The sequence below is a fragment of the Macaca nemestrina genome, chromosome 1, assembly GCF_043159975.1.
Source record: "Macaca nemestrina isolate mMacNem1 chromosome 1, mMacNem.hap1, whole genome shotgun sequence".
NCBI lineage: Eukaryota > Metazoa > Chordata > Mammalia > Primates > Cercopithecidae > Macaca > Macaca nemestrina.
This window is the reverse complement of record NC_092125.1, coordinates 179,559,534-179,584,939: the sequence shown is the minus strand read 5'-3', so window position 1 is coordinate 179,584,939 and position 25,406 is coordinate 179,559,534. Positions and strand designations below refer to the sequence as shown.

Below are 25,406 nucleotides of genomic sequence, written 5' to 3'. Positions count from 1 at the left end.
TTTTTTTTTTTTTTTGAGACGAAGTCTCGCTCTGTCGCCCAGGCTGGAGTGCAGTGGCGCGATCTCGGCTCACTGCAAGCTCCGCCTCCCGGGTTCACGCCATTCTCCTGCCTCAGCCTCCCGAGTAGCTGGGACTACAGGCGCCCACAACCGCGCCCGGCTAATTTTTTGTATTTTTAGTAGAGACGGGGTTTCACCGTGGTCTCAATCTCCTGACCTTGTGATCCGCCCGCCTCGGCCTCCCAAAGTGCTGGGATTACAGGCGTGAGCCACCGCGCCCGGCCTTTTTTTTTTTAAAAGAGACGGGAGTCTCATTATATTGCCCAGAATGGTCTTGAACTCCTGGCCCCAAGTGATCTAGATAATTCTTTGTTTTGTTTTTATAAGGGAGGGTCTTTTCTAACAGCAGGCTCTCTGATTCCTGCGAGACAGCAGCATTTTATATGTTTCTCCCTGTTTGCTTCACTGGATGCATTACAATTAAACCTGTGCCTGATTAAGGAAACTAAGTATGCACTCATGATGGGAGACAAAACAACAGGGCTTTTTATTTTTTTAAAGGTAACTCCTATCCACTCCCCATGTTTTAGACATAGTCCCCATATTTACTTGTATTTTTTTGTACAGAGAGGGACTTGCTGTGTTGCCCAGGTTGGTCTTGAACTCCTGACCTCAAGTGATCCTCCCACCTTGGCCTCCCAAAGTGCTGGGATTACAGGCATGAGCCACTGTGCCTGGCTGAGTCCCCATGTTTTATCCCATGTTTTCTAACAAAAATAAGAAAGAAACAATGACTGCTTGACAATGACTGCTAATTCCTCCTTTCTTCCCCATCTGGATGTGTTCACAACTTTCTATCATCCAAATCTAGACAAACCTAAAAATAAAACCCTACACTTTGTGACCAAAGTCTTCCTTGATTAGCTGTTAACTACTTTTTATTTGGACTCAGGAAGGCTAAAGACTAGGCCATAGGAGGAGTGACTAACTTACTCTTTAGTCAAATAGCACTGACGTAGTTGTCAGCAATGCCACTGTGAATGAGGAAAGTATTGGTTTACAAAGTTTTTAATATTTTATGGTATAATAACAGTGAATCATATCAAAATTCTGGTGTAGGCTGGGCGCGGTGGCTCACGCCTGTAATCCCAGCACTTTGGCAGGCCTAGGTGGGTGGATCACCTGAGGTCAGGAGTTTGAGACCAGCCTGGCCAACCTGGTGAAAACCCATCTCTACTAAAAATACAAAATTAGCCAGGTGTGGTGGCGCATGCCTGTAATCCCCGCTACTTGGGAGGCTGAGGCAGGAGAATTGCTTGAACCTCAGAGGTGGAGGCTGCGGTGAGCTGAGATCATGCCATTGCACTCCAGCCTCAGTAACAAGAGCAAAAAAATATGTTTACCTTATACTTGATATACTGTCTAACAGAGAAAAATAGTTCCTTGGAAAGACTCATCAAACAAAAACCTATAGCCTGTGCAAAATAACATCAAATGTACTGCTGAAAGATCATTTTTGCATCAAAATGGTCCCTGACCATCACATTATATAGCAATAGCAATAGACACAGAACATGTCATAATTCTTATCTAGGTTGGGCAGGGGTAGGAGGGAAGGTCTAGAAAATCAGATACTCAAATTCCAGCACATAATTATTCAAATAAAATTTTAATGATTTCAGTTCCTGAAAATGTAGTGTCATTAAAGGTCATTTCCTGCTAAATTTCAAATTACAGATTTGTGGGCCATTCCTGAGCAGAAGCATCATATTCTACTAAATATTCAGCTTACTAACTAAGGTAAATGACAGTATCATGGCAGGAGGTGAGGAGGAACAATGATCAGCTCATAGCTAAGAAAAGGGAAAAAAACAATAACCAAAGCAAAAAACAAAATAGCTACAGATATTAGTAAAATACTAATACAATCCCAAACATCCACCTCTTAAATTACTAGAAAAACAATACCAATAAAGTTATAGCAAATACAGTCTTCACAGATTTGAGTAACTTTATTTGCATTTTATAGTGATTTCTTAAGGCCTATATCCAATGAAACCATTTTAAAAGCTCTATGAGGAGTGGAATTTTAGATGTCTATTACACTTTTCTTTTAAAAGAAAAATGCTTAAATTTCAGAATGAGCAAGATTCACTTTCGTAGGTAGAGGCCCTGCTTCTTCATGATCTTCAGTTTTAGATCTAACAACCACAAGAGAAGAAGCTGGATATTTGTTCAGCTTTTGTTCATTTATAAACTCCAAGTCACCATAGATACTCAGCTTCTGCAAAAGAAAACCAATGTACATTAGTAGTCTGGATAATTAGGAACCTCTCCAAGTAAGTCTTCAAATAATTTAATTTATAAATGGTTAGTAAAAAAAAATTCTATAAACAACTTTAAGAAAGAAGAATGCTTTTTCTCAAAATGTTGTAGACACATGATTCAGCTCCCAGTGGATGGCCAAAGAAAGCTGTTCCACATCTCAAGTTAAAATCTTCAGGAGTATAACAACTGAGTATCAAGAAAAATAGCTATGGATGCCTTAAGTGATCAAGTCCTTCAACATCTTAGCTCTCCTACCAAGTGGTAAAATAATTTGGTGTAAGTCTTTCTGCTCCTAAATGTTTTAGCTTAACATGTATGGAAAATGATAGATGCTATTTGAAAATGCTGTGAGAAAAAAGAATATGCATGAAATGCTCTAACACTGATAGATGGGTCTTCATAAATATATAAAGTTCCTTAATTGTTACTACCATATCCAAGAAGATACTAAAAGAATGAAAGCATAAAACAGAATCACTGCAAATGTCATAAAACTCATTAGAGAATAATGTTAATATCTAACATCTTTTGAGAGTAGGTAATATACGTATGAATGTCTCTGTCTTTTTTTTTTTTTTTAAAAGAGATGGGGTGTTGCTCTGTTACCCAGGCTGGAGTGCAGTGGTGTGATCATAGCTCACTACAAGGCCTTGAACTCCTGGACTCAAGTGATTCTCCTGCCTCAGCCTCCTGAGTAGCTAGGACTATAGGCATGCACCACTATGTCCAGCTAATTTTTCTTTTTTTTTTTTTTTTAAATGATGGAGTCTTGCTATGTTGCCTAGGCTGGTCTCAGACTCCTGGCCTCAAGTGATCCTCCTACCTTGGCCTCCCAAAGTGTTGGGATACATGTGTGAGCCACCACACCTGTCCATACGTATCTCTTAAAGGCAGAAAAGCAAAGTGAAAAGTCTTCACTAATAAGCATAGGCCGGGTGCAGTGGCTCACGCCGGTAATCCCACCACTTTGGGAGGCTGAGGCAGGCAGATCACTCGAGGTCAGGAGCTCAAGACCAGCCTGGCCAACATGGTGAAACCCTGTCTCTACTAAAAACACAAAAAATTAGCGAGGCATGGTGGTACGTGCCTGTAATTCCAGCTACTCAGGAGGCTGAGGCACAATAATCACTTGAGCCTGGGAGGCAGAGGTTGCAGTGGGCTGAGATCATGCCACTGCCCTCCAGCCTGGGGGACAAAGTGAGACTCTGTCTCAAAAAAAAAAAAAGAAATGGTATAGATTCCATTGTTAATCTACTCATACAGCAACAAATCCCCATATCCAAAAGTTAGAAACTGAAGTGCTGATATCACTGGCAGGGCAACTCACTAGATTATAAAGCAAGAACTACACAGAAGTACCTACTACTGGAAAGGTGTTTTTAAAAGATGCTGAATAAAGAGCACCTTCAAGAATTTATCAAAAGTGATACATGCTATCCTGGCTGGGCATGGTGGCTCAAGCCTGTAATCCCAGCACTTTGGGAGGCTGAGGAAGGTGGATCACCTGAGGTCAGGAGTTCCAGACCAGCCTGGCCAACATAGTGAAACCCCATCTCTACTAAAAATATAAAAATTAGCTGGGTGTGGTGGTGCGTGCCTGTAGTCCCAGTCACTAGGGAGGCTGAGGCAGGAGAATCGCTTGAACCCGAGAGGTGGAGGTTTGCAGTGAGCCGAGGTTGTACCACTGCACTCTAGCCTGGGCAATAGAGCGAGACTCCATCTCAAAAAAAAAAAAAGATGATAAAGTGATACATGCTGTAACATGATGAACCTTGAAAATATGCTTAGTGAAAGAGGCCAGTCACAAGAGACTACATATTGGCTATTTAGGACTGGAGGGTGAGATGGGGGTGGGGGTGGTGCAGCTGCTGCTGCTGCTTGGGAGAAAATGGGGAGCAATTACTAAGAGTACAGATTTTCTTTCTGGGCTGATGAAAATGTTCTAAAAGTGACTGTCACAATAGTTGCTTATTCATACATGTTTCAGATGTGTTCTACTGGACTGCTGCCTCAGGGGAACAACTATCCCGCAAGGAGTTGCCCCAGTACCTTAAGCTTTTCCAGTAAGAGAGTAGCTTTAAGACAAGTTCAGGCCAGGCGCGGTGGCTCACGCCCATAATCCCAGCACTTTGGGAGGCTGAAGTAGGTGAATCACTTGAGGTCAGGAGTTCGAGACCAACCTGGCCAACATGGTGAAACCCAATCTCTACTAAAAATACAGAAATAAGCCGGGTGTGGTGGTGTGCACCTGTAGTAGTCCCAGCTACTCAGCAGGCTGAGACATGAGAATCACTTGAAACCGGGAGGTGGAGATTGCAGTGAGCTGAGATTGTGCCATTGCACTCTAGCCTCAGTGACAGAGCGAGACCCTGTCTGGAAAAAAAAAAAAAAAAATTCAGTGGTTGATAGGTTGGACACGGATCTGATATAGTAGGCCTCCTTAAAACTCAGAATTCACATGTGACCACTGGCTCTGGGGCACTGTGAAAGAAAAATGTTCACAACTCTACCTAACAACATTTAAAGATCTTGAAGCAGCAACCAGGAACTGTTTGATTTTATACATCAACATGAAAGAAGCCACTGAAGGGAGGAAGGAGACTGAGGAGATGCTGGTTAAAGGACACAAAATTTTAGTTAGATGAGAAGAATATGAAGGTATATGAAAATACTTTGTAAATTTTAAAGACTATACAAATGTTGTTATCAACATTATCCTGTCCCAGTTTCTAGGTACCTACATCAATTATATCACCTTAATAAAAATATTAAGCATAATATTTTAATTTTTCATGTGCAAATCATATATTTAAACATCTTTATAGTCTGTTAGGATAAAACAGTTGTTCAAGCACCATATTAGGCACATGCCAATGGCTTATTATTATATTCTAATTTCTGTCTCTTCTTCTTTTCTCTCTTTGTCTATGGCACTTTGGAGGTATAAAAAAAGTAAAGTTTATTTCAGTGGGATTAGATGTTGACAGCCATTATTATTCTATATTTAGTTATATAAATACTTTTCTGTTCTTGAAAGCTAAGCTGAATAATCAAATTATAGCCTTTCCCCCAGACAAAAATCCTTTACCTTAACAGTTATATTTTTTGGGCCAGTTAAACTTTAATTACCAAGGAAGTCACAATGTCTTCCATCTCTTATGGGGTTAGATACCAGAATATAACAACTCAAAATCAAACACTCCAGCATTTCTCCTCTCCCTCTCCCTTCCTCTCTCCTCTCTTCTTTTCTTTTCTTTTTTCTTTTGAGACTCAGGGTCTTGTTCTGTTACCAGGCTGTAATACAGTGGCACAATCCTGGTTTATTGCAGCCTCAACCTTCTGGGCTCAAGTGATCCTCCCACCTCAGCCTCCTGAGTAGCTGGGATCATGGGCCCACACCACCATGCCCAGATAATTTTTATAATTTTTCGCAGAGACAGGATCTCATCATGTTGCCCAGGCTGTTCTCAAACTCTTGAGCTCAAGTGATCCACCTGCCTAGCCTTCCCAAAGTGCTGGGATTAGATGCATGAGCACCACACCTGGCTCAGCCTTGCTGCTTCTAAAGCAGCACTGCTCCTTAATATTGTGGTAATTAATTTAAACTATTAAATGGTTCTACAAATCTTCTCTCTGGCTGGGTATGGTGGCTCATGCCTGTAATCCCAACACTTTGGGAGGCAGAGGTGGGCAGGTCACTTGAGATCAGGAGTTCAGGACCAGCCTGGTCAATATGGTGAAACCCCATCTCTATTGAAAATACAAAAATTGGCTGGGCATGGTGGCGCGTGCCTGTAGTCCCAGCTACTCAGGAGGCTGAGGCAGAAGAATCACTTGAACCCAGGAGGCGGAGGCTGCAGTGAACCAAGATCCTGGCCACTGCACTGTAGCCTGGGCGACAGAGTGAGACTGTGCCTCAAAAAAAAAAAAAAAAAAGGCTGCACACGGTGGCTCACGCCTGTAATCCCAGCACTTTGGGAGGCTGAGGCAGGTGGATCATGAATTCAGGAGATCGAGACCACGGTCTCTACTAAAAAATACAAAAAAATTAGCCAGATGCGGTGGCGGGTGCCTGTAGTCCCAGCTACTCAGGAGGCTGAGGCAAGAGAGTGGCATGAACCCGGGAGGCGGAGCTTGCAGTGAGCCAAGATCGCACCACTGCACTCTAGCCTGGGTGACAGAGTAAGACTCTGTCTCAAAAAAAAAAAAAAAATGTCTTCTTTCCCACATATCGCCTTAGAAACTGATGTAAACAGGTCTTTTCAGTCTTAGAGAGTCAGAAAGACACACTTTTCTCAAGCCAGTCAACATATATGTCACCACGGTAGTTAGCATCACAGAAAGCTGGGAACAACCATTCTTGTGATGCAAACCTGTAATTTTTATGTGTGCCAACCTCTACCACATGAAAACCACCACATCTTCTCTCTTTCTATTATAGTAGAGAGGCCTTGTTTTTCCAGCTAAACAAATAAGGTGTTTAAAATGATATCTCACAGGGCTCAGTCTTCAAATGGTCTAAGGGTTAGAATTAAATTTACCTCAGAGGGAACATACTGCTCCACAGCTGTAGCAACAGTGGCACAACAAATCCAAAGCAATACCATCACCGAGAGGACAAGAGTTGTAGTTAAAATCCACCCAGAGTTACTGGAAAAAAAATCAACAATTAGTTATATTAAAATTTTATAAGAAACAGGAGATTCTTAGTCAATCAACCTTATGTACTTAGCTCAACAGTACAATTAAAACTTTGTTGATTATCTTTGAAACTATTAAAAAACATACTTACAGAAGGAAATATTATACTAATAGCTATTACATTAGGTTGGCATAAAGTCTTTTTCCTCTACTTCTAATGTTTCTGTAACATGGCTATATCACTTTTGTAATAATAATAAAATCAAATATACTTGACTTTCTGCTAAATATATAAGGCAAGTGAAAGTGTCCTGTAAATTGTACACTGTCGTACAAATGTCATATATTATTTTACAAATTATTATACTTGCTTTCAGAAAACCAATATACCATAAAGTTAAGGTATAGACTAGGTAAATTTAAAATGATCATTTGTTTTATAAAAGAAATCACAACAGGCTTCCAGAAGTCAGTTTCCCTAGAATACTTCACATATTTAATTTGCCATAATTTACTTATACTTCAATTTAAAAGAGCACATCTATTGTAAGGCATTCTGTAACAATTATAGCATATCTCAGTAAAGAGGTAGTTATATTTTCCTTATCATTAAAATATCTTAAGATAGAAGGCCAGTTATGAGAATCAGCAATTAGAGGTTTTTTATTTATTTTTATTTATTTTTAATTTTTATAGAGACAAGCTCTCACTGTATTGCCCAGGCTGGCCTTGCACTCATGGGCACAAGCCATTCTCCCACCTGAAGTTTTTTTCATAATTGACCTATTAAGATTCAAAAAGAAGTCAAGCCATTTTTAAATAATTAAAAGTCTAACTCTGACAAACTGTGTAACACAGATAGTCCCTAATTTTCACATCTCTGCTCATCCAACACTGCCTAATAAGAGATCTATACTTACCACCCTAACCACTCACTTGACAGTCTGGCAAGACTTGAACATGCAGTAAGCACAGTCATTGTCTGCCAGCAAAACAGGCGGACTTTGGAGAATGTATTGTATCTAAAAGTAGGGAACTCCCATATGATGCTTTAAGTATCCCAATTTAGAAAGATAATAGAGTAAAACACGTTTTAAATGAAAAAAATACCCACTTTCCTCTCATGTTCCAGCCCTAACTGAGTTAAGGAATTTACCGCAAAATGAGGATATATTTGATATCTGGATTCCAGTAGCAACTACCTAAGCCAGAAAATTGGGGTTCATCCCTTCACTCTCCAGAACAAAACAATGACTAGATCCTACAGATTTTCAACTATCTCCATTATCTCCTGTTCTTGTCTACTGCCCTAATTCAGCCTTCATAATTTCTTCCCTGATTTACCAAAGTTCTCCAACCTATCCTTCACATAGAAGCCTCTTCTTGACACTAATGTTATGTTCCTGCTTCTCTCTATTCCTGTTTTCCCAGTTCAGTCAAATTTCTGACTCTCCTTATCCTCCATATGCAGTAATGTACCCTATACACATTGAGCAGGAGGCCAGTATATCTGAAAAAAAAAATTTAAGTAAATCTTCTGCTACAACTAGCAAAAATGTCTACTCATTACTCAAGATATTTCTATCTCGCCTGTCAATCCTCCCCTTGAAACCTCCAGTAGACTTAAATACAGTCTTTATATGCTTTGTATGAGACATGTGTAGGAGTGTGTATATGTATAGCAATCACTATTGTCCACGTCTGTCTAGACCTGAGAACTCCTGACATCTTTTCTAGGTCTCAACTCCCTAGCACAGTGCCTGGCTCTTCAAAAAGAAATACAAGTGAAGAAAGAGTGACTTCAATTTCCTTTCTGGAGATAATGGTGTCTCTTTAACAGCTACGATCAGATTCCAATAACTGGCTGAGTGATTCTGTATGTAATCATGGAAAAATCATGACACTTTAGGAAGTAAATATTTACAGCAGAATAGGATGAGCAGAAGATGTATAATTAGAAAAATTAGGTTTGAATTCTAACATGACTGTATAACCTTGGGAGTAGTCAATTCATCTCTTTAAATTACCACCTACTTATCACAGGGTATTGTTCTAAAAGTCAAATGGGATCACTGAAGGGGAAAAAGCATTTTAAAAAAGAACACTTAAAAAAATTTTTTGAGACAGTCTCGCTCTATCACTCAGGCAGTGCAGTGGCACGATCATAGCTCACTGCAGCCTTGACTTCCCGGGCTCAAGTGATTCTCCCACCTCAGCCTCTTGATAGCTGGGACTACAGGCGTGTGCCACCATGCCCAGCTAATTTTTTTTATTTTTTGTAGAGATGGATGGGGTCTCACTATGTTACCCAAACTGATTTTGAACCTCTGGGCTCAAGTGATCCTCCTGCCTTGGCCTTCCAAAGTGCTGGGATTACACGCATGAGCCACCGCACTCGGCCAAAATCATAATTTTTATTCAAATATAGGATCCTACCTATTATAATCTACATTTGGGCACAAAAACTTCTTTTTTTTTTTTTTTTTTGAGACAGAGTCTCATTCTGTTGCCCAGGCTGGAGTGCAGTGGCGCGATCTCGGTTCACTGCAACCTCCGCCCTCCGAGTTCAAGCGATTCTCCTCCTGCCTTGGCCTCCCGAGTAGCTGGGATTACAGGCGCCTGCCACCGCACCTGGCTAATTTTTTTTGTATTTTTAGTAGAGACGGGGTTTCACCATCTTGGGTAGGCTGCTCTCGAACTCCTGACCTCGTGATCAAAGTGCTGGGATTACAGGCGTGAGCCACCGCGCCTGGCCAAAAACTTCTAAGAAATACATTTCTAGTTATAAAGTTAGTTGTTTCACAAAATCACTTTTAAAGTGTTAGATTTAAAAAAAAACACACACAGCATATAATGACAAAATGTTAAAGGTCAATAAATCACCAATAATATGCCAGGTAGTACAGTACTGAGAACTGTAATTTAAGATTAATTATTTAGGTTTCACAGAACTATCAAACTGCAACAAACATCCTAAATACTGGAAAGAGAAAAACTGCCCTTTGTTGGACAAGCTCAAAACCAGGTTTAGAAATGAAAGAAGGATAAAATTTAAAGTTTAATCCTTGTTTTCTCATACAGTCTTTTAAACATTTTGCCTAGTAAAAGGTATTAATTTGTAAGGTCCACCTAACTCTAATGATACACGATAACACCTCTCAAGAAACTGTTTCTATAAGAAATTACAGGGAGCATGTGGTTTGGACTACCGAAGTTTTATACTTGAGATAGAACAGTCCACTAGAATGAACACACTATACAGCAGTACCACTCACTGAAATGCTTGGCCTGGTATCTGACACAGAGTAGGTAATAGTCAATAAGTGACATGGCCCACTAGCTTTCTCTGTTTCCTTTTTTTGGGGGGGGTGGGGAGGAGTAAAATGTGGGGGAGGGATCATATCCGAATTCCTTGGAGAAGAGGAAACATGCACACTTTGATAAAACCTGCCTCTCACCCTCATAAGGCTTGATATTTTTTCCTAGGAGGGCATATGGTACCCACTACTCTCATTTGCCCACTTTACCATTACCCTTAAAAACTCTTGGCACAGAGCTGATACTCCTTAGTATAGAATACAAAGCCCTTCTTAATCTAGAGTGCTTATCCAGCTCTTCTAGCCTCAAATCTGGCCATGCAGATAAAAACAAAAACAAAAATCTGATCCCTAAACCATTCAAACTTTTTTATTTTATTTTGTTTTATTTTATTTTTTGAGACAGAATCTTACTCTGTCACCTAGGCTGGAGTGCAGTGGTGCAATCTCAGCTCACTGAAACCTCTGCCTCCCAGGTTCAAGCCATTCTCCTGCCTCATCCTCCTGAGTAGCTGGGATGACAGGCATGCGCCACCACGCCCGGCTAATTTTTGGATTTTCAGTAGAGACGGGGTTTCGCCATGTTGGCCAGGCTGGTCTTGAACTCCTGATCTCAGGTGATCCACCTGCGTCGGCCTTCCAAACTGTTGGGATTACAGGCGTGAGCCACCGTGCCTGGCCTCAGACATATGTGAAATTAAAGCTTAATTTAAATGTGTGGAGAAGCACATTCAACATAAATCAAGAGATTCTAACAAGAAGTATGCTCCTGTACTGTGAAAAAAAACTACCTGCGTGGGTTTTATTCAAGTAGTATGCCTATAACCTTTTAAACACACTAAAATATCTAACGTACAATCTTGGAAGGGAAAAAGTAAAAAGGTTTACTTTTGAGGTGCTAATTTTAAAATAATAAAAGTAATGTATCTCTCTGATACAGCCAGATTTTATCTGTTATACACACAATAAAGAGGAATACATACAGAGAGAGGCATCTTAAAAAGCCATCACTTTCTCCATCTTCAAGAAAATTCCTGTGTGCTTGTGAATTTCTCATTTGCAGATCTGCTGAAATAGTAAGGTATGAGTTTATTATACCCTACATCCCAAAACCTAGTCTCACATGACTACTTCTAGATATACACACTTTACAGATATCCAATTGTTTTTGTTTGTGTCATCTGATACATTTTATAATACGTATCAGTTTTTCTAGCACATCAAAACCAAATGAATATTCTACCACATTATGAGTTTCCTGTTTTATTTTCAAATTCTTATTGGCATTGATGTTTTCTGCTTAATTACATGTGAGCTTGGATTTGGTTTATTTTAATCTAATTAAAGTTAAAGATGGTCTTATGTTATGTGCTATCATTATCTACCCACTCCCACCTACCAAAATTAGAAGGCTAATTAAATAGTATCTAAAATAAGGTATGAGTAAATTTTACAAGGTAAGCTCTGCTTTAGCTTGATGTTTTACATTCTTATGAGTAAAAATTCACTTCTAACATGGAAATAAAAATAGAATGGGGACTCATACTTTTGGTATTTTTCATTATTTGGTCAATTTATTGGGAAGTACCAGAATAGTTGATTAGTTCATGCTCAAAACATCCTTTGAAGCAAACTAAATGTTTTTAGAATAGTGATTCTCAAAGTGTGGCCCCCAGGCCAGCAGCATCAGCAAAATCTGGAACTTGTGAGAAATAGAAATTCTCAGGTCTTCTCCTGGACCTAGTAAATTAGAAACTCTGGAGGTGGGGCCCGGCAATGTGTGTTTGAACAAGCTCTCCAAACTCTAATACACATGAAAGTTTGAGAACCACTGTTTTAGAAATTATCTGTTTATGTTCCATCAGTGGAAAAAAAAAAAAAAAACACAACCAACTCTACTACAACCAGATTTGACTGCTAATGTTTTTATTTAAGCTACTTAAAATAAAACTTACAGGACATTTTGCTTAGAGATGATTCTCTCAAATTTGTAGACTCCTGTTCCAAATGTGGTGCATACTGGATTTCTGGCTTAGACTAAAATAATAATGAAAGCAATTAAGTCATTTGTACTTCTTTAGCTTTTTTTCAGTAACAAGTTCTAAAACACATCATCTCTTTAAACATTTAAATTGAGAAAGAGTAACAGAAATACTGTATAAAAAATAAAACACGTTAACCACAATATATTTTAATTGCACTTCCTAAACATTAGAACCAGTGCCTTGCAAAGAAACAGATTTCTGGCAGATTTATGTTAGTTTAACTTCCTGACAACATTTTTTTTTTTAAGGAAGAGAGCGATAAATCATTACATACTACATTAAATACTATACCTTGCAGAAATGAGTTCTAATTCTAGTTGATCAGGAATAATTTATCAGACTGCCAAAACTTTTGGCTAAACACATATTATCTCTATTTCTTCTCATATGAAACATTCCATTATTCCCTAGGTATGAGGAATCCATAAATTACAGCCAAACACTCCATACTTTACATTTTCTGAATAGTTCTGATCCTCTAGAATGGGGGTTTCTCCATCCCAGTTATGCTCAAATTCACACAGACTTTAGAGAGACACAGAGCTAATCTCCTATCTAATGAGGAATGAATGAGGCCTTCACTCTGAGAGTCAACTTATGCTTTGATGTAAGTAGCTTTAGGACATAGAACTTGTTCATGAATTTAAAGAGAAAATTCCTGCATTTTACTTATTACCAAATTAAGTAGAGGGGACCCAAGGTTCAGGGTAGTGCTAAAAATCACATACCAGCCATACATTAAGTCACTTACTTAGCTACAGTACTTAAAAGGTTTATTTTATTACCCGAGAGGAAGACACAACATAAACTCTGTTGACTGGTAAATTTGAGGAATTCAACTACTGAATTAAAAGCATGGTAGGGTAGTATATGGGCCTTGGTGCTAAAGTGTCCTGGGTTTTAAGCTTAATTCTGTTACTTATCAGCAGTGCAACTGCAACAAGTTACTCTCACCTTTCTCATCAATAAAATAGGAATAATATAACCTCATTAAGTTGTTTGAAAATCCGAGATAATATATCTAGTACAATATAACCTCCAGGGAATAACAGTTATTATCACATGGTAAATGATGAGATAGGAGACATTACCTCTCTAGGCAAAATACTTCTTCAAGAAGTTCTCTTATAAGAGTTATGAGTAAAAGCACTATAAAAAACTAAAAATTATGTCATATTGTTTTTATCTGATATCCATATGTAATCATATATGGCCACTGTTTACATTAAAAGTATATTAATTATTATCTCTCATATTTAAAGATTTCATTTTATCAATTTAACCACCATAAAATTTAAAAGACTCAGAATTCTGGTTAGATAAAAACTAATGGGCTTTAGATAAGGCTTTTAATGGGCAAAGGGAAGGGTAATCAAACTGATGTCCAATATTTTAATGTAGGGCCAAATAAGTAATTCTTACTTGATGATAAGTATTTGTAAGTGACTGAGTATGGCTCTATGCTGAAACACTCATTTAAAACATATACATTTACTGTTGTTGGTAATTAGATGAATCCATGAAGCACTGTTGTCACCTGGAATATGACTATTTTTCCATCATCAGCTTGAAGATAAAAAGTCCATGAAGAGGTTATGAAGCTCTGTGCAGAGTCCATCATGTCACTCCAGAATGACCTCACCAGAGTTAGAGGAAAGAGTAGGTGCATTTTTGGCATCAGGGACATAAGCTAAAAATAAAATAAATAATGAGAAATGCATTATTTTTTATATATGTACATTCAAGAGAACAACATAATCAAGATTACTCAAATCCTTAATGGGACAGGATATAAACAAATACATCTACCATAATCTAATAGCATTAAACTCTTAGTTACCTATGCAAATTACGGTAAGGCTTAAAAACCAAGGCTACTTTAATTTGCCACCAAACACACTTACTAGCTCCCTGTCACCTCTATCAGAATAACAGGCTTTTGAATTAAGTCCAAAAATAAGAAGACTCTTAAGATGTAATTAAACGAGGACCAGCAAGTCCTCAAGGGTAGAATAGGAAGGGACAAATCATATCATTCTCATCTTTAATGTTTTTATTGAGAATAAATCATGCTATAATGAACATCAATGGAAAAGGGGAAGGAAAAAATCAATCAGAGGAATATATACATAAAATGGTAGACATCTGACAACAGGGCAGGGTGAAGGGAGTATTTATGGGCTGAGTATATGTAGTAAGCTACTGATAAGATTTTAATGGCCCGGCATGGTGGCTCACGCCTGTAATCCTAGCACTTTGGGAGGCTGAGGTGGGTGGATCATGATGTCAAGAGATTGAGACCATCTGGGCAACATGGTCAAACCCAATCTCCACTAAAAATACAAAAATTAGCTAGGCGTGGTGGCACACATCTGTAGTCCCAGCTACTCAGGAGGCTGAGGCAGGAGAATCCCTCAAACCAGGGAGGCAGAGGTTACTGTGAGCCAAGATCACGCCACTGCACTCCAGCCTGGTGACAGAGCGAGACTCTGCCTCAAAAAAAAAAAAAAAAAAAAAAGGATTTTGACAAATGATGTCATCTTTCCTCCTCCAATTCTGACTTCTTGACTTCTTTAGCAGCACTGGGCCCCTCTAAAGCACAAGCGTGGGATGCCATTTACTAAACTCTAGGGATAGCTTTGGTTCTACTTTGTTTCTTTATATGTTTGTTTTTTCTTTTTTTTTTTTGAGACAGTGTCTCGCTCCGTCACCCAGTCTGGAGTGCAGTCGTATCTATGGTAGCACTTGAGCCCAGAAGCGTGAGGCCAGACTGGGTAATATAGTGAGATCCCCATCTCTAAAAAACATAAAAATAAAAAAAGCATATACCTCTTAACTCAGCAATTCTAGCCATATGATTTTATTCTACAGGTATACTCACAAATGTGCAAAATAGATATTATTTACAAAATAAAAAGTTTAGGAACAACTTACATGTTCACAAATAAGGAACTGCCTAAATAAATCATAATATATCTACACAGAATATTATGTAGTAGAAAAAAATTAGAAGCTCTTTATGTATACTTATATTTATAAAATACATGTGTACATCCTTGTATATGCATAACATATCTGTGTACTAGTAACCTTGGCTACATCTATGAGGGAAAACTGAGTGGCTAAGAGACAGGGGTGGGAGACTTTTCACTATATGTATATTCTTTTTATCTTTTGAGTTTGTACATGTGACTATTTCCTGTGCAAAAATTAAGAAACTTTTCCCAGTATGTCTGGAGAATAGAGTATGAAATTCCCTTGTCAGGAATTTTAAGCGATGGCATTGGAGAAGTAATCAGGAGCTAGGTTGTGATAAACAGTTTGGACTTAAATCTACATGTAATTGGGAGCTACTAATTATATAAGACAGGATAATGGCATGATGAAATTTAGAAAAAAAAAATCTGGACACAGTAAAGGATGGAGTTAGAAAGGGTTAAATTAGAAAAACAGTTTGGAAGTTAACTTAAAAATACAGATAAGAAATGATGATAATCTGAGTTAAGGCAATGGCAACTGTCCAATGGAAGTTGGGATGGAGAAAAAGAACTCTGAAATAATTCCTCTGAGCCTTGGTTTTTTAATATGTAAAATGAGGATAATATCTTCACTGGAATGTGGGAAGAAACAAAATAAGATTATGAATGTAGGCATAACTTTTAATAGTAAAGCATTATACAAGTGCAATTATTCAACTGACTTTTTTATTTGCAAACAAATTTTGTTTGCTGAAAGTCAAATTTATATATTTTATATATTTATATATTTTATATATATATAACACTAAAATAGGATCGAGTCGGTGATAAACACTTCAAGCAACACAAGTCAGTGCCATCTAAGCAGGCTAGTTTGAAAGGCAGTATTGTTTCGTACTTGTTCTTGTCTCAGTTCAGCGAATGGCAGCTGATTCTGGCAACCAAGATGGCAAGCATATTGCTCATCAGATTGGGAATATGCTTCTGTACATGCTGTAAGAGAAAAATAGTCAAATTAGAAGAAACAAAAGGGAAAGGGAAAGAGGAAAGAAAAGGATTTGATATTTTATTTAAAAAATTCTTATACTTAAAAAAGATTTCATCAATGTCAATTTCCAAATTTGGTAATATAGTAGTAGGAAATGTATCTTTAACAGAACTCCATATTGTCTCCCTCCTACAAGTCAAATGTTTTAGATACAAATCTATTAATTATACACCCAGGCTCTGGCCACATGATGACATTCATATAAGAGGACCCTTGCAGCTAAGGCTTGTGTAGTAGAAAATGCACTGGATTGGCATCCTGAAGATACCACTCAAAAAGTTTTAGTTCCATCATTTGTTGGTGTGTGTGACCTGGGCTGAGCAGTTTAACCTCTGACTACTGATTTCTATATATCTAAAACAGAAATAACACAACCCACTGCATAGGATTGAATGAAATAATATATTTTAATGATTTATACAAATATACAGTATTATTGTTAAGAACCAGATCACTCAGTTAAGAAGTAAGGGTATACATGTGGCAATAGAAAAATAAAACAATCAGCCTAACATCTGAAAGTCTAAGAAAATTGAACTAGGCTGGGTATGGTGGCTCACGCCTGTAATCCCAGCACTTTGGGAGGCTGAGACGGGCGAATCACGAGGTCAGGAGATCGAGACCATCCTGGCTAACACGGTGAAACCCCGTCTCCACTAAAAATACAAAAAAAAATTAGCCGGGCGTGGTGGCGGGCGCCTGTAGTCCCAGCTACATGGGAGGCTGAGGCAGGAGAATGGCATGAACCCGGGGGGGGGGGGGGGGCGGAGCTTGAAGTGAGCTGAGATCACGCCACTGCACTCCAGCCTGGAGACAGAGCGAGAATCTGTCTCAAAAAAAAAGAAAATTGAACTAGAAAATGTTCTATAGCAGATGATTCTAATGTTGAAATAGGTCTCTACCAGATATACTGTCATTTAGTTCATTAAATCCATTTCCTTCTTGTGAGATAACATTTTACCACTATACCAATTTCATTTTTTCCCAACTCAGTAATGCATTTGTAATACACTTCTCAGAAGCGCTAGATAATAAACTGGACAGCATTATGCATATATAAAGATGATCAGTTAGGAGACTGAGCTGCAAAAATACGGTTATGATATCAAAGAAGACTGTATGTGAGTCATGGCATAGTGATGGCTTCTATGCTAAAAACAGTGTAATGAATGGAGAACATTCCATTATAGTTATTTAAAAAGTTAAACGTCAATTGTGTCCTGATTGCAGGTTTCTTTTATTAAACAGACTGCTTTTAGCAAAAAGAAAGAAAAGTGGTTTAAGAGATGACAAAGCCTCTGGCTACTTATTTTAATGGCCTGACCAATGAAGAATACGCTATTAAATACTGAGTCAAAGGCCTGATTCAGTAAAAAACTTGGAGATAAGTCAATGAACTTATGATTGAAAGGTTTAGGAAAATTATACTATTTGTGAAAAGGTAGTAATGAATTGTGAGTAGGGTAATTTTACTGCATTTGTCTGACAGAAAGTTGGTTAAACAAAGGTGTCCTATTCACAGCAGAAAATAAACACTGTCTCAACAAACAGATGAAATTTAAAGCCCATGAAATTTCTAGCAGCAGCTACGAAAACTCTTAAATCCATAATAATTACAGTATGTTAGATGACTAGTTTCAACAGTGTGCTTGCCATTTCCTAAGGAAAATACTTTAAAAGGTTATCACAAAGAAAACAACAGTGTTACATACAGCTGATGTTAGCATAGCATCTTACCAGATTCACATTCCAATTTAGTTCGATTTAAGTCAATTCCATCATCCACAAACTGACAAATTGAAAACAGCCTGCAACCTCTCTGACATGCGTACAACTCCTCTTCCTAGGGAGTTCAAGAACAGGAAGGGTTACCAAAAAATAGTATTTTTTTTCCTCAGGGGAAAATGGGTTAGGAAGAAAGCAGTTAGTAACGTTTATTACAAATCATCCTATAAGTTTCATAACTGAAAGAAAAAAATGATAGAAGCCAGTTGATACTCAAGACCTTCGCCATACAGAGGTTTTAGTTCCTTATTTTAAAAGTGATACCAAGAAAAAAGCCTAGTAGGTAAAACCACCACCCTTTTTCCATTTTCTTTGGTTACAATCTGTGAGGGGGAAATTAAAAATAAAAACAATAGTGACATGCCAGGTGCAGTGGCTCACACCTGTAATCCCAGGGTTTTGGGAAGCTGAGGCAGGAGGACTGCTTGAGGCCAACAGTTTAAGGCCAGCCTGGACAATACAGCGAGACCCCATCTGTACCAAAACAAACACACACACAAAAATAACTGAGTATGGTGGTGCACACTTGTAGCCCTAATACTCAGTAGGCTGAGGTATGAGGATTGTTTGAGCCCAGGAGTTTGAGGGTACAGTGAGCTATAATCACACCACTGCACTCCAGCTTGGGGTACAAAGTGAGACTCTGTTGCTTAAAAAACAACAATAAAACAACAACAAAAAATACAACAGTGATATAACTAGAACTTCAACAGCAATTGAAAGGAGTAAGCAAGTACCCTAGGACCAGTGGCATACTTCTGTCACATCCATGTTTATATGAATCACCAGGCTTATCAGGAAAAGTATCAGACTAGCTTCACATGGCAAATGGTGACACAAGGGCCTGATAAAGTAAGGCATACATCTATAAAAATGTTTATATGAAAGGATTTTTAAAAACTGGGCTTAGGCCAGGCGTGGTGGCTCACGCCTGTAATCCCAGCATTTTGGGAGGCCGAGGCGGGTGGATCACAAGATCAGGAGATCGAGACCATCCTGGCTAACACGGTGAAAGCCTGTCTCTACTAAAAATACAAAAACTTAGCTGGGCATGGTGGCGGGCGCCTGTAGTCCCAGCTACTCGGGAGGCTGAGGCAGGAGACTGGTGTGAACCTGGGAGGCGGAGCTTGCAGTGAGCCAAGATCGCGCCACTGCACTGCAGTCTGGGAGACACAGCGAGACTCCATCTCAAAAAAAAAAAAATTGGGCTTACATTAAATGAAAACACTGGAGCAACAGTGTGCTGCATGGGAAAGGACACTGCAATCAGTCAGACCTAGATCAAACCTTTTGGGTGAGTGCATAAGTTATTTTACCTAAGAATCTCAGGTTTCTCATCAAAAAAGGAGAGAACAGCCATTATCTCCAAATTCCTCAATAATTTGGAAGCTATTTCCAGCACAGTGCCTGGGATGTAGAAGGTTCTTAATAAATGGTAATAGTGTTAATAGATTTTTAAAATAGAAAACAATTACAGGCATCAATGTATATGTGTGAAAGCTCAAGATAGGATGGACATCTAGTTCTTCATTACTGTAAAATATTAACTGCTTAATATGACTAATGTCTTCAGCAGGGTTTTCTTTGATAAAATAAAAGTATTTTTAAAAAGCTACTGCATATGGGGGAGCCCCCTCAACTTACTGTGTGATATACTGTGTACAAACTGGCAGACACCTAATAAGGAAACAGCATGTGCATATGCCAGTTAGCAACCAATGGAATACAAGGTATGTACTTCTTTCCAGCAAAAGGATTAGTAAAATTTATGCAGCAGCAACAATCCATCAAGAAGAGATGGCTGCAGTCTAATATTAAATATACTTTATCATACAGCTTTGAAGGTAGCACACTTTTGGACCTCAGTTCCAGCTGCATTTATTGTTAAGATGAAATTGAAAGAATTTTAAAAATTAAGATAAATTTCATATCTGAGTAGCTTTTGCAGGCTTTGTAAAACAGTTAAAGAATTATTTTATGTCTTTGGAGCACCACAAATTTCCTTATACTGCACAGAGGAAGCATAAGCTCATTAGTATGAGCTATATCACATGCCATTTCATTCTTAGATATGCTTTCCTTTGTTAAAGAAACCTAGTAAGTCATCCAGTACCAATTTCAGAAAACCATATGGCATGGTGAAAAGAGACTAGGTTTCAGGAATCAGCCCTAGTTTGAAGTTCAGACTTGCCACTTATTCTGTACAACCTTTGGCAAGTTACTTAATCTATTTCCTCAGTTGTAAAATACGGACAATACTCTTACATCAATCCTCACTACTATTTATTCCTTTATTTTCTACTGCCTGTATAATTGTAGAGCGTCAATCTTCACTATTAGGATAATTATATATTTATATCTACAATAGCATTACTATTATTTAATGAGCATCTACAATGTGCCAGGCACTGTGTTAAGACTTAACAAATTATGCAACATCTGGTATGGAGCAGGCACTCAACTGGTAGCTATTAAGAATCATATCTGGCCGGGCACGGTGGCTCAAGCCTGTAATTCCAGCACTTTGGGAGGCCGAGACGGGCGGATCACAAGGTCAGGAGATCGAGACCATCCTGGCTAACATGGTGAAACCCCGTCTCTACTAAAAAATACAAAAAACTAGCCGGGCAAGGTGGCGGGTGCCTGTAGTCCCAGCTACTCGGGAGGCTGAGGCAGGAGAATGGCGTGAACCCGGGAGGCGGAGCTTGCAGTGAGCTAAGATCCGGCCACTGCACTCCAGCTTGGGCGACAGAGCGAGACTCCATCTCAAAAAAAAAAAAAAAAAAAAAAAAAAAAAAAAGAATCATATCTTTATTCTAAGTATTTCATGTTATATATACAAAAATAATGATTTCAAGTAAATATTTCATGCCCTATTTATCCCAAATGACTGGCAAGCTTATATAACATGTATCTCCTCTGATTTAGGACACAATAAATGGTGCTTCCACCATAGGAAATACCAGCTAAATTCATAATTAGAAGGTCCCTCAATGGTACTATTTAGGGCAGGCACCGTGGCTCATGCATGTAATCCAAACAGTTTGGGAGGCCAAGACATAAGGATCCATTCAGTCCAAGAGTTTGAGACCAGCCTGGGCAACAGAGCAACACTCTGTTTCAATTATTTTAAATTAAAAAATAAATAAGTAGAAGTTAAGTGATCAGCAAGGACAAACAGTAATCAAGGAACTGGGAATAAAACCAGGTTTGTATGGTTCTAGAGACCACACTCCATTAATAAATGACCAGGCTAGCTCTAATTAGCTTTTTTATTAACATGATTTATGTCTCTTGTTTTTTCGTCCGAGATAAATTATGCAATTGCATTTTCTGTAGATAAAAGATAGAATAATTTAAAAATAACTACTTACAAACAGGTATTCTACTTTCTTGCAACAAATAATTAGTTCTCAAAAAGTGTCATTAAAATGAGATTTTTTTTTTTTTTTGAGATGCAGTCTTGCTCTGTGTCCCAGGCTGAAGTGAAGCGGCGCAATCTCGGCTCACTGCAACCTCCACCACCCGGGTTCCAGCGGTTCTCCTGCCTCAGCCTCCTGAGTAGCTGGGATTACAAGCATGTGCCATGCCCAGCTAATTTTTGTATTTTTCGTAGAGACGGGGTTTCACCATGTTGGTCAGGCTGATCTTGAACTCCTGACCACCCATGATCCACTTGCCTTGGCGTTCCAAACTGCTGGGATTACAGGCATGAGCCACAGCGCCCAGCCTAAAACGAGATTTCTATCTCGTTTTTCAAACTCTATGTGAGTTTGAAAATTCATCTAATTTCTTACAACACACGAAGCTTTTTCCTGGAGCACAAAGCACAGAGGAGAGCCAATAGAAATCAGTGACATAGTTAAATATGTGGTTTTTTTTGTTTGTTTGTTTTTGAGGCAGAGTTTCCCTCTTGTTGCCCAGGCTGGAGTGCAATGGCGCAGGCTCACTGCAACCTCTGCCTCCCGGGTTCAGGCGCTTCTCCTGCCTCAGCCTCCTGAGCAGATGGGATTACAAGTGCCCGCCACCATGCCCAGCTAATTTTTTTTTGGTATTTTCAGTAGAGATGGGGTTTCACCATGTTGGCCAGGCTGGTCTTGAACTCCTGACATCAGGTGATCCACCTGCCTCAGCCTCCTAAAGTGCTGGGATTACAGGAGTGAGCCACCGCGCCCAGCCTTTTTTTTTTTTTTTTTTTTTTTGAGACAGGGTCTCACTGTTAGACTGGAGTGCACTGGCGACATTTCGGCTCACTGTAACCTCCGCCTCCCAGGCTCAAGCAAGCCTCCCACCTCAGCTTCCCAAGTAGCTGGGACTACAGGTGCTCGTCTCCACGCCTGGCTAGTGTTTTCTTTTTCTTTTTTTCTTCAGAGACGAGGTCTTGCCATGTTGTCCAGGCTGGTCGCAATCTCCTGAGCTGAGATGATCCACCCACCTCGGCCTCCCAAAGTGCTGGGATTACAGGTGTGAGCCATCGCACCCGGCCGAATATGTTTAATGCAAGTTTATTAATAGGAGGCAGCATAGTGTAGCCAGTTTTAAGCTGAATTCCTACTCCACGATTTCTTGGGTATGTGACCTTAGGCAAGACACTTAACCTTTCAGAGCCTCAATTTCCTTAATTTTAAAACCCTACTTTACAGGGTTGTTGTGAGAATTAGGAATAATAGTATGATAAATCTCCCATCACTCTGGCTAACAGTGGAGTCTATATAAATTTCAAGTCCAGGACCTATAGGGAGCCAGATGATTTGGAGTTCTTTGTGAGAAAAGCTTTACTAAATAAGTAAAAATGGTTTATAGGTATCACACCAATTGTTAGAAAATAGTGGACATTATTAAAGTACCTACAAGTTCCAGGAAGGTATCCTTTCAAATTATTTGATTATTCTCCCAACATTCTGGTTTATACTACAAAATTGCCAGGAAAATCTCAAAAAAAGGAAACAAACCCTAGAACAATAGAAAGTAAGTCTCAGCCCAATTCCAGGCCAAATCAACATTAATGAGCTTCCTCATACAATCCTCTTAATGATGAGAAGTTTACAAGAAGTGAAGAAAAATAACGTGGTTAGAAGCAGTATTCATCGATTTAAGTCTGAAGTTAAAACTTCTCACTTCTTTCTCGATTGTTACATAAATCTCTGGAAAAATTTAGCACACTCCCCTCTCCCACAGTTTTTGAAAACTGATAATCTCCATGCAGTTTAAAATCCAGCCGTAAACAAAATCTGAGAAGTGCCGGCACTTAGAACTTTTCATTTCAAAGACCTGAAAGCACTCGCCAATATGGAACATCCTAAGCTTCACTGGAACTGTCTCCGTAGCCACTCCAGTTTTAGAGAGCAAGGAGGTCTAGCCACAATGGTTAAGCAAATAGCATACAGGAGATGAAGGAAAAACGAAGAGGAAACCACCAGCAACATCAACAAAAGCTCTCATAAAACAACGTGGGGGAAGGCATACACTCAAATCATACATGGGAAACGTGTGGTGGGAATCATCAAACAATTTAGAATGTTGAGTAAACAGAGATCTTAAAGCATAGAGAGGAGGGCCATTACCTCTCCGTAAGCTGCGAACCCTCTCCTGTCTACAGTCTCGTTTCTTTACCCACTCCACGAATCCCCCGTTTTCTGCACTGAGTGGTCAGTTTCTGGTAGGCAGACACCTAACTGCCTCTTCTCTAACCCAGTCCCTCTTGGCAGCGTCTTGGACACAGTAACTCAACATAGGCAGACAGCATTCCTGGGCGTCTCGCTACTCCTTGAGCCGCCTTCGTGACGCTTTTTATACTTCAGTGGAATTGTCTACTTGTCTGACTCCCTGAAGACTACGCTCCCGATCCCGAGAGGCGCTTAGTAAACAAAGGTTATGAATCAATCATTTGTGGACTCGCTTATCTGCGCCTCCCTTTCTACAAACCCCCCTTAGGCTCCTTAAGGCGAGGACCCTGCATTAACCATCCATATCCTCCTCTATCCTCCTCCCTCTGAGTGCTCGACTCCCCTGCTGCCCGGCTAGCTCCCAGAGGAAAGGGATCGCGTCTTTCTTATCTTTGTGTCCCTCAGCCTATCACAGGGTAGTGCAGGACAAACTTCCGGTAGACAGCAGGAACTGGGGTGCAGGCAGGATTAGGGAGGAAAACAGGAGCTACACAGATGGGAGACAGCGGTTGAAAGGCGGATTGAACAGCCAGGTTGCCAGAGCCGACATAAGTGTGGGGAGCCGAGAGATGGGCGGCCAGGGAAGGGTCGCAGCCCGCTCCGGACGGGCCCTACCTTAGGGTAGGTGTGCAAGGGGTAGGTCAACTGACAGGCCCGGTGGCAAGACGCTGTATCACCCAAGACCGAGTCAAATGCTTCAGCCGAAGCGGTCCCCGAACCTCCGGCCAAGGCCATGGTCAGCAGCAGCAGCGGCGGCAGCCCCAGTTGGGTCCTGACCCAGAGGCTCGCCTTCGGCGCCGCCATCTTGTTCCCCTCTGTCACAGCAGCTCAGCTTGTTGCTGTTTTCTTTGAAGGGTTTCCTCCTCCTCCTGGGGCCAGCCCCCTTCTCCGCCCCGCCGACCGTTGCTTCCGCCTCCGCCGTCGCTTCAGCTCCGCCCTGACCCGCCTGAAACTGCCGCCTCCTGCCCCACCTCTGGGACTACTAACTTCTCCTAGGCGGGCGTGAGGCGGGGAATTCAACCATCGCGAGCATTAGCGCGAAGCGGGTCCGCCTGTCTTCCCTTCGCGGGGCAGGCTGGGGCATGTAGTTCTCCGTAGGCGGGAGGCGCACGGTGCTGTCGGGAAAGTTGGTCTCGGAAAACTACAGCCGCCCTCGGCGCGCCTTCTGCCCGCATTTCTTCGTAGTGCATTCTGGGGAATGTGGTTCGCTGTGGCCCAGAGGCGCGAGGGCCGGCGGAGTTTCTTCAGAGGAACTACAGCCCTGGGAGGAAGCGTCTATTTAGTTTCAACACAGACGACTGGGCTTGGGAGCCTACGGGGTTGCAGTCTGGAGGGCGCCAACAGCAGCTGCCAGGGCTGCTTTTCCTGGTGGGTCTCACGCCAGGCCGTTGTTAGGTGCCCCTACCCGGGCTCCTGAGTGCTGAGAACGAGGAGGATGGGGTTTCTCCTTGTTCGGGGATCCAGAGATTACAGCCGTGGGTAGGGTCCTCTGACCACCAAGCAGTTTGTTCCAGGGGATGGCTGCGTATTGTGAGACTCCCTGCTGTGTTCTGGAGGTGGTTGTCAGTTGCTGATTACCAGGGCAACCCTTGGGATTG

General features: G+C 40.2%; 2 protein-coding genes across 5 annotated transcripts in view; one reads left to right on the top strand and one right to left on the bottom strand.

Annotated features, from left to right (window-relative positions):
• Nucleotides 1–1,650: 1,650 nt before the first annotated feature.
• Nucleotides 1,651–24,757, bottom strand: LOC105495096 (transmembrane protein 59). 2 transcript variants are annotated; one of them, XM_011764296.2, is made up of 8 exons: nt 24,424–24,757; nt 18,095–18,200; nt 16,208–16,302; nt 13,869–14,021; nt 12,242–12,323; nt 11,270–11,354; nt 6,870–6,978; nt 1,651–2,284 (listed from the first exon to the last, which is right to left on the bottom strand). In XM_011764296.2, exons 1-8 carry the CDS (start codon nt 24,610–24,612, stop codon nt 2,129–2,131), a joined length of 975 nt encoding a protein of 324 aa, XP_011762598.1. In that variant the 5' UTR covers nt 24,613–24,757; the 3' UTR covers nt 1,651–2,128. The 2 variants fall into 2 exon arrangements, with proteins under 2 accessions (XP_011762598.1, XP_011762599.1); XM_011764297.3 differs by having other exon boundaries at nt 11,270–11,351.
• Nucleotides 24,758–24,874: 117 nt separating this feature from the next.
• The window catches only part of LOC105495095 (transcription elongation factor A N-terminal and central domain containing 2), a 61,765-nt gene continuing 61,233 nt past the window's right edge, over nt 24,875–25,406 (top strand). For all 3 annotated transcript variants that reach the window (XR_011620681.1, XR_011620680.1, XM_011764295.2), the window contains exon 1: nt 24,875–25,176. The gene's annotated coding sequence lies outside the window, so the exon portion shown is untranslated. The remainder of the gene's footprint in view (nt 25,177–25,406) is intronic.

What these genes read in the sequence shown, in the direction of transcription:
- LOC105495096 (XM_011764296.2), bottom strand. Translation starts at nt 24,612, where the DNA reads ATGGCGGCGCCGAAGGCGAGCCTCTGGGTCAGGACCCAACTGGGGCTG. An exon ending in CCTTGCACACCTACCCTAAG is followed by an intron (nt 18,201 to 24,423) that starts GTAGGGCCCGTC and finishes TGAACTCCCTAG; the next exon opens with GAAGAGGAGTTGTACGCATG. An exon ending in TTTTTAAGATGCCTCTCTCT is followed by an intron (nt 6,979 to 11,269) that starts GTATGTATTCCT and finishes TTTTTTTTCCAG; the next exon opens with TAACTCTGGGTGGATTTTAA.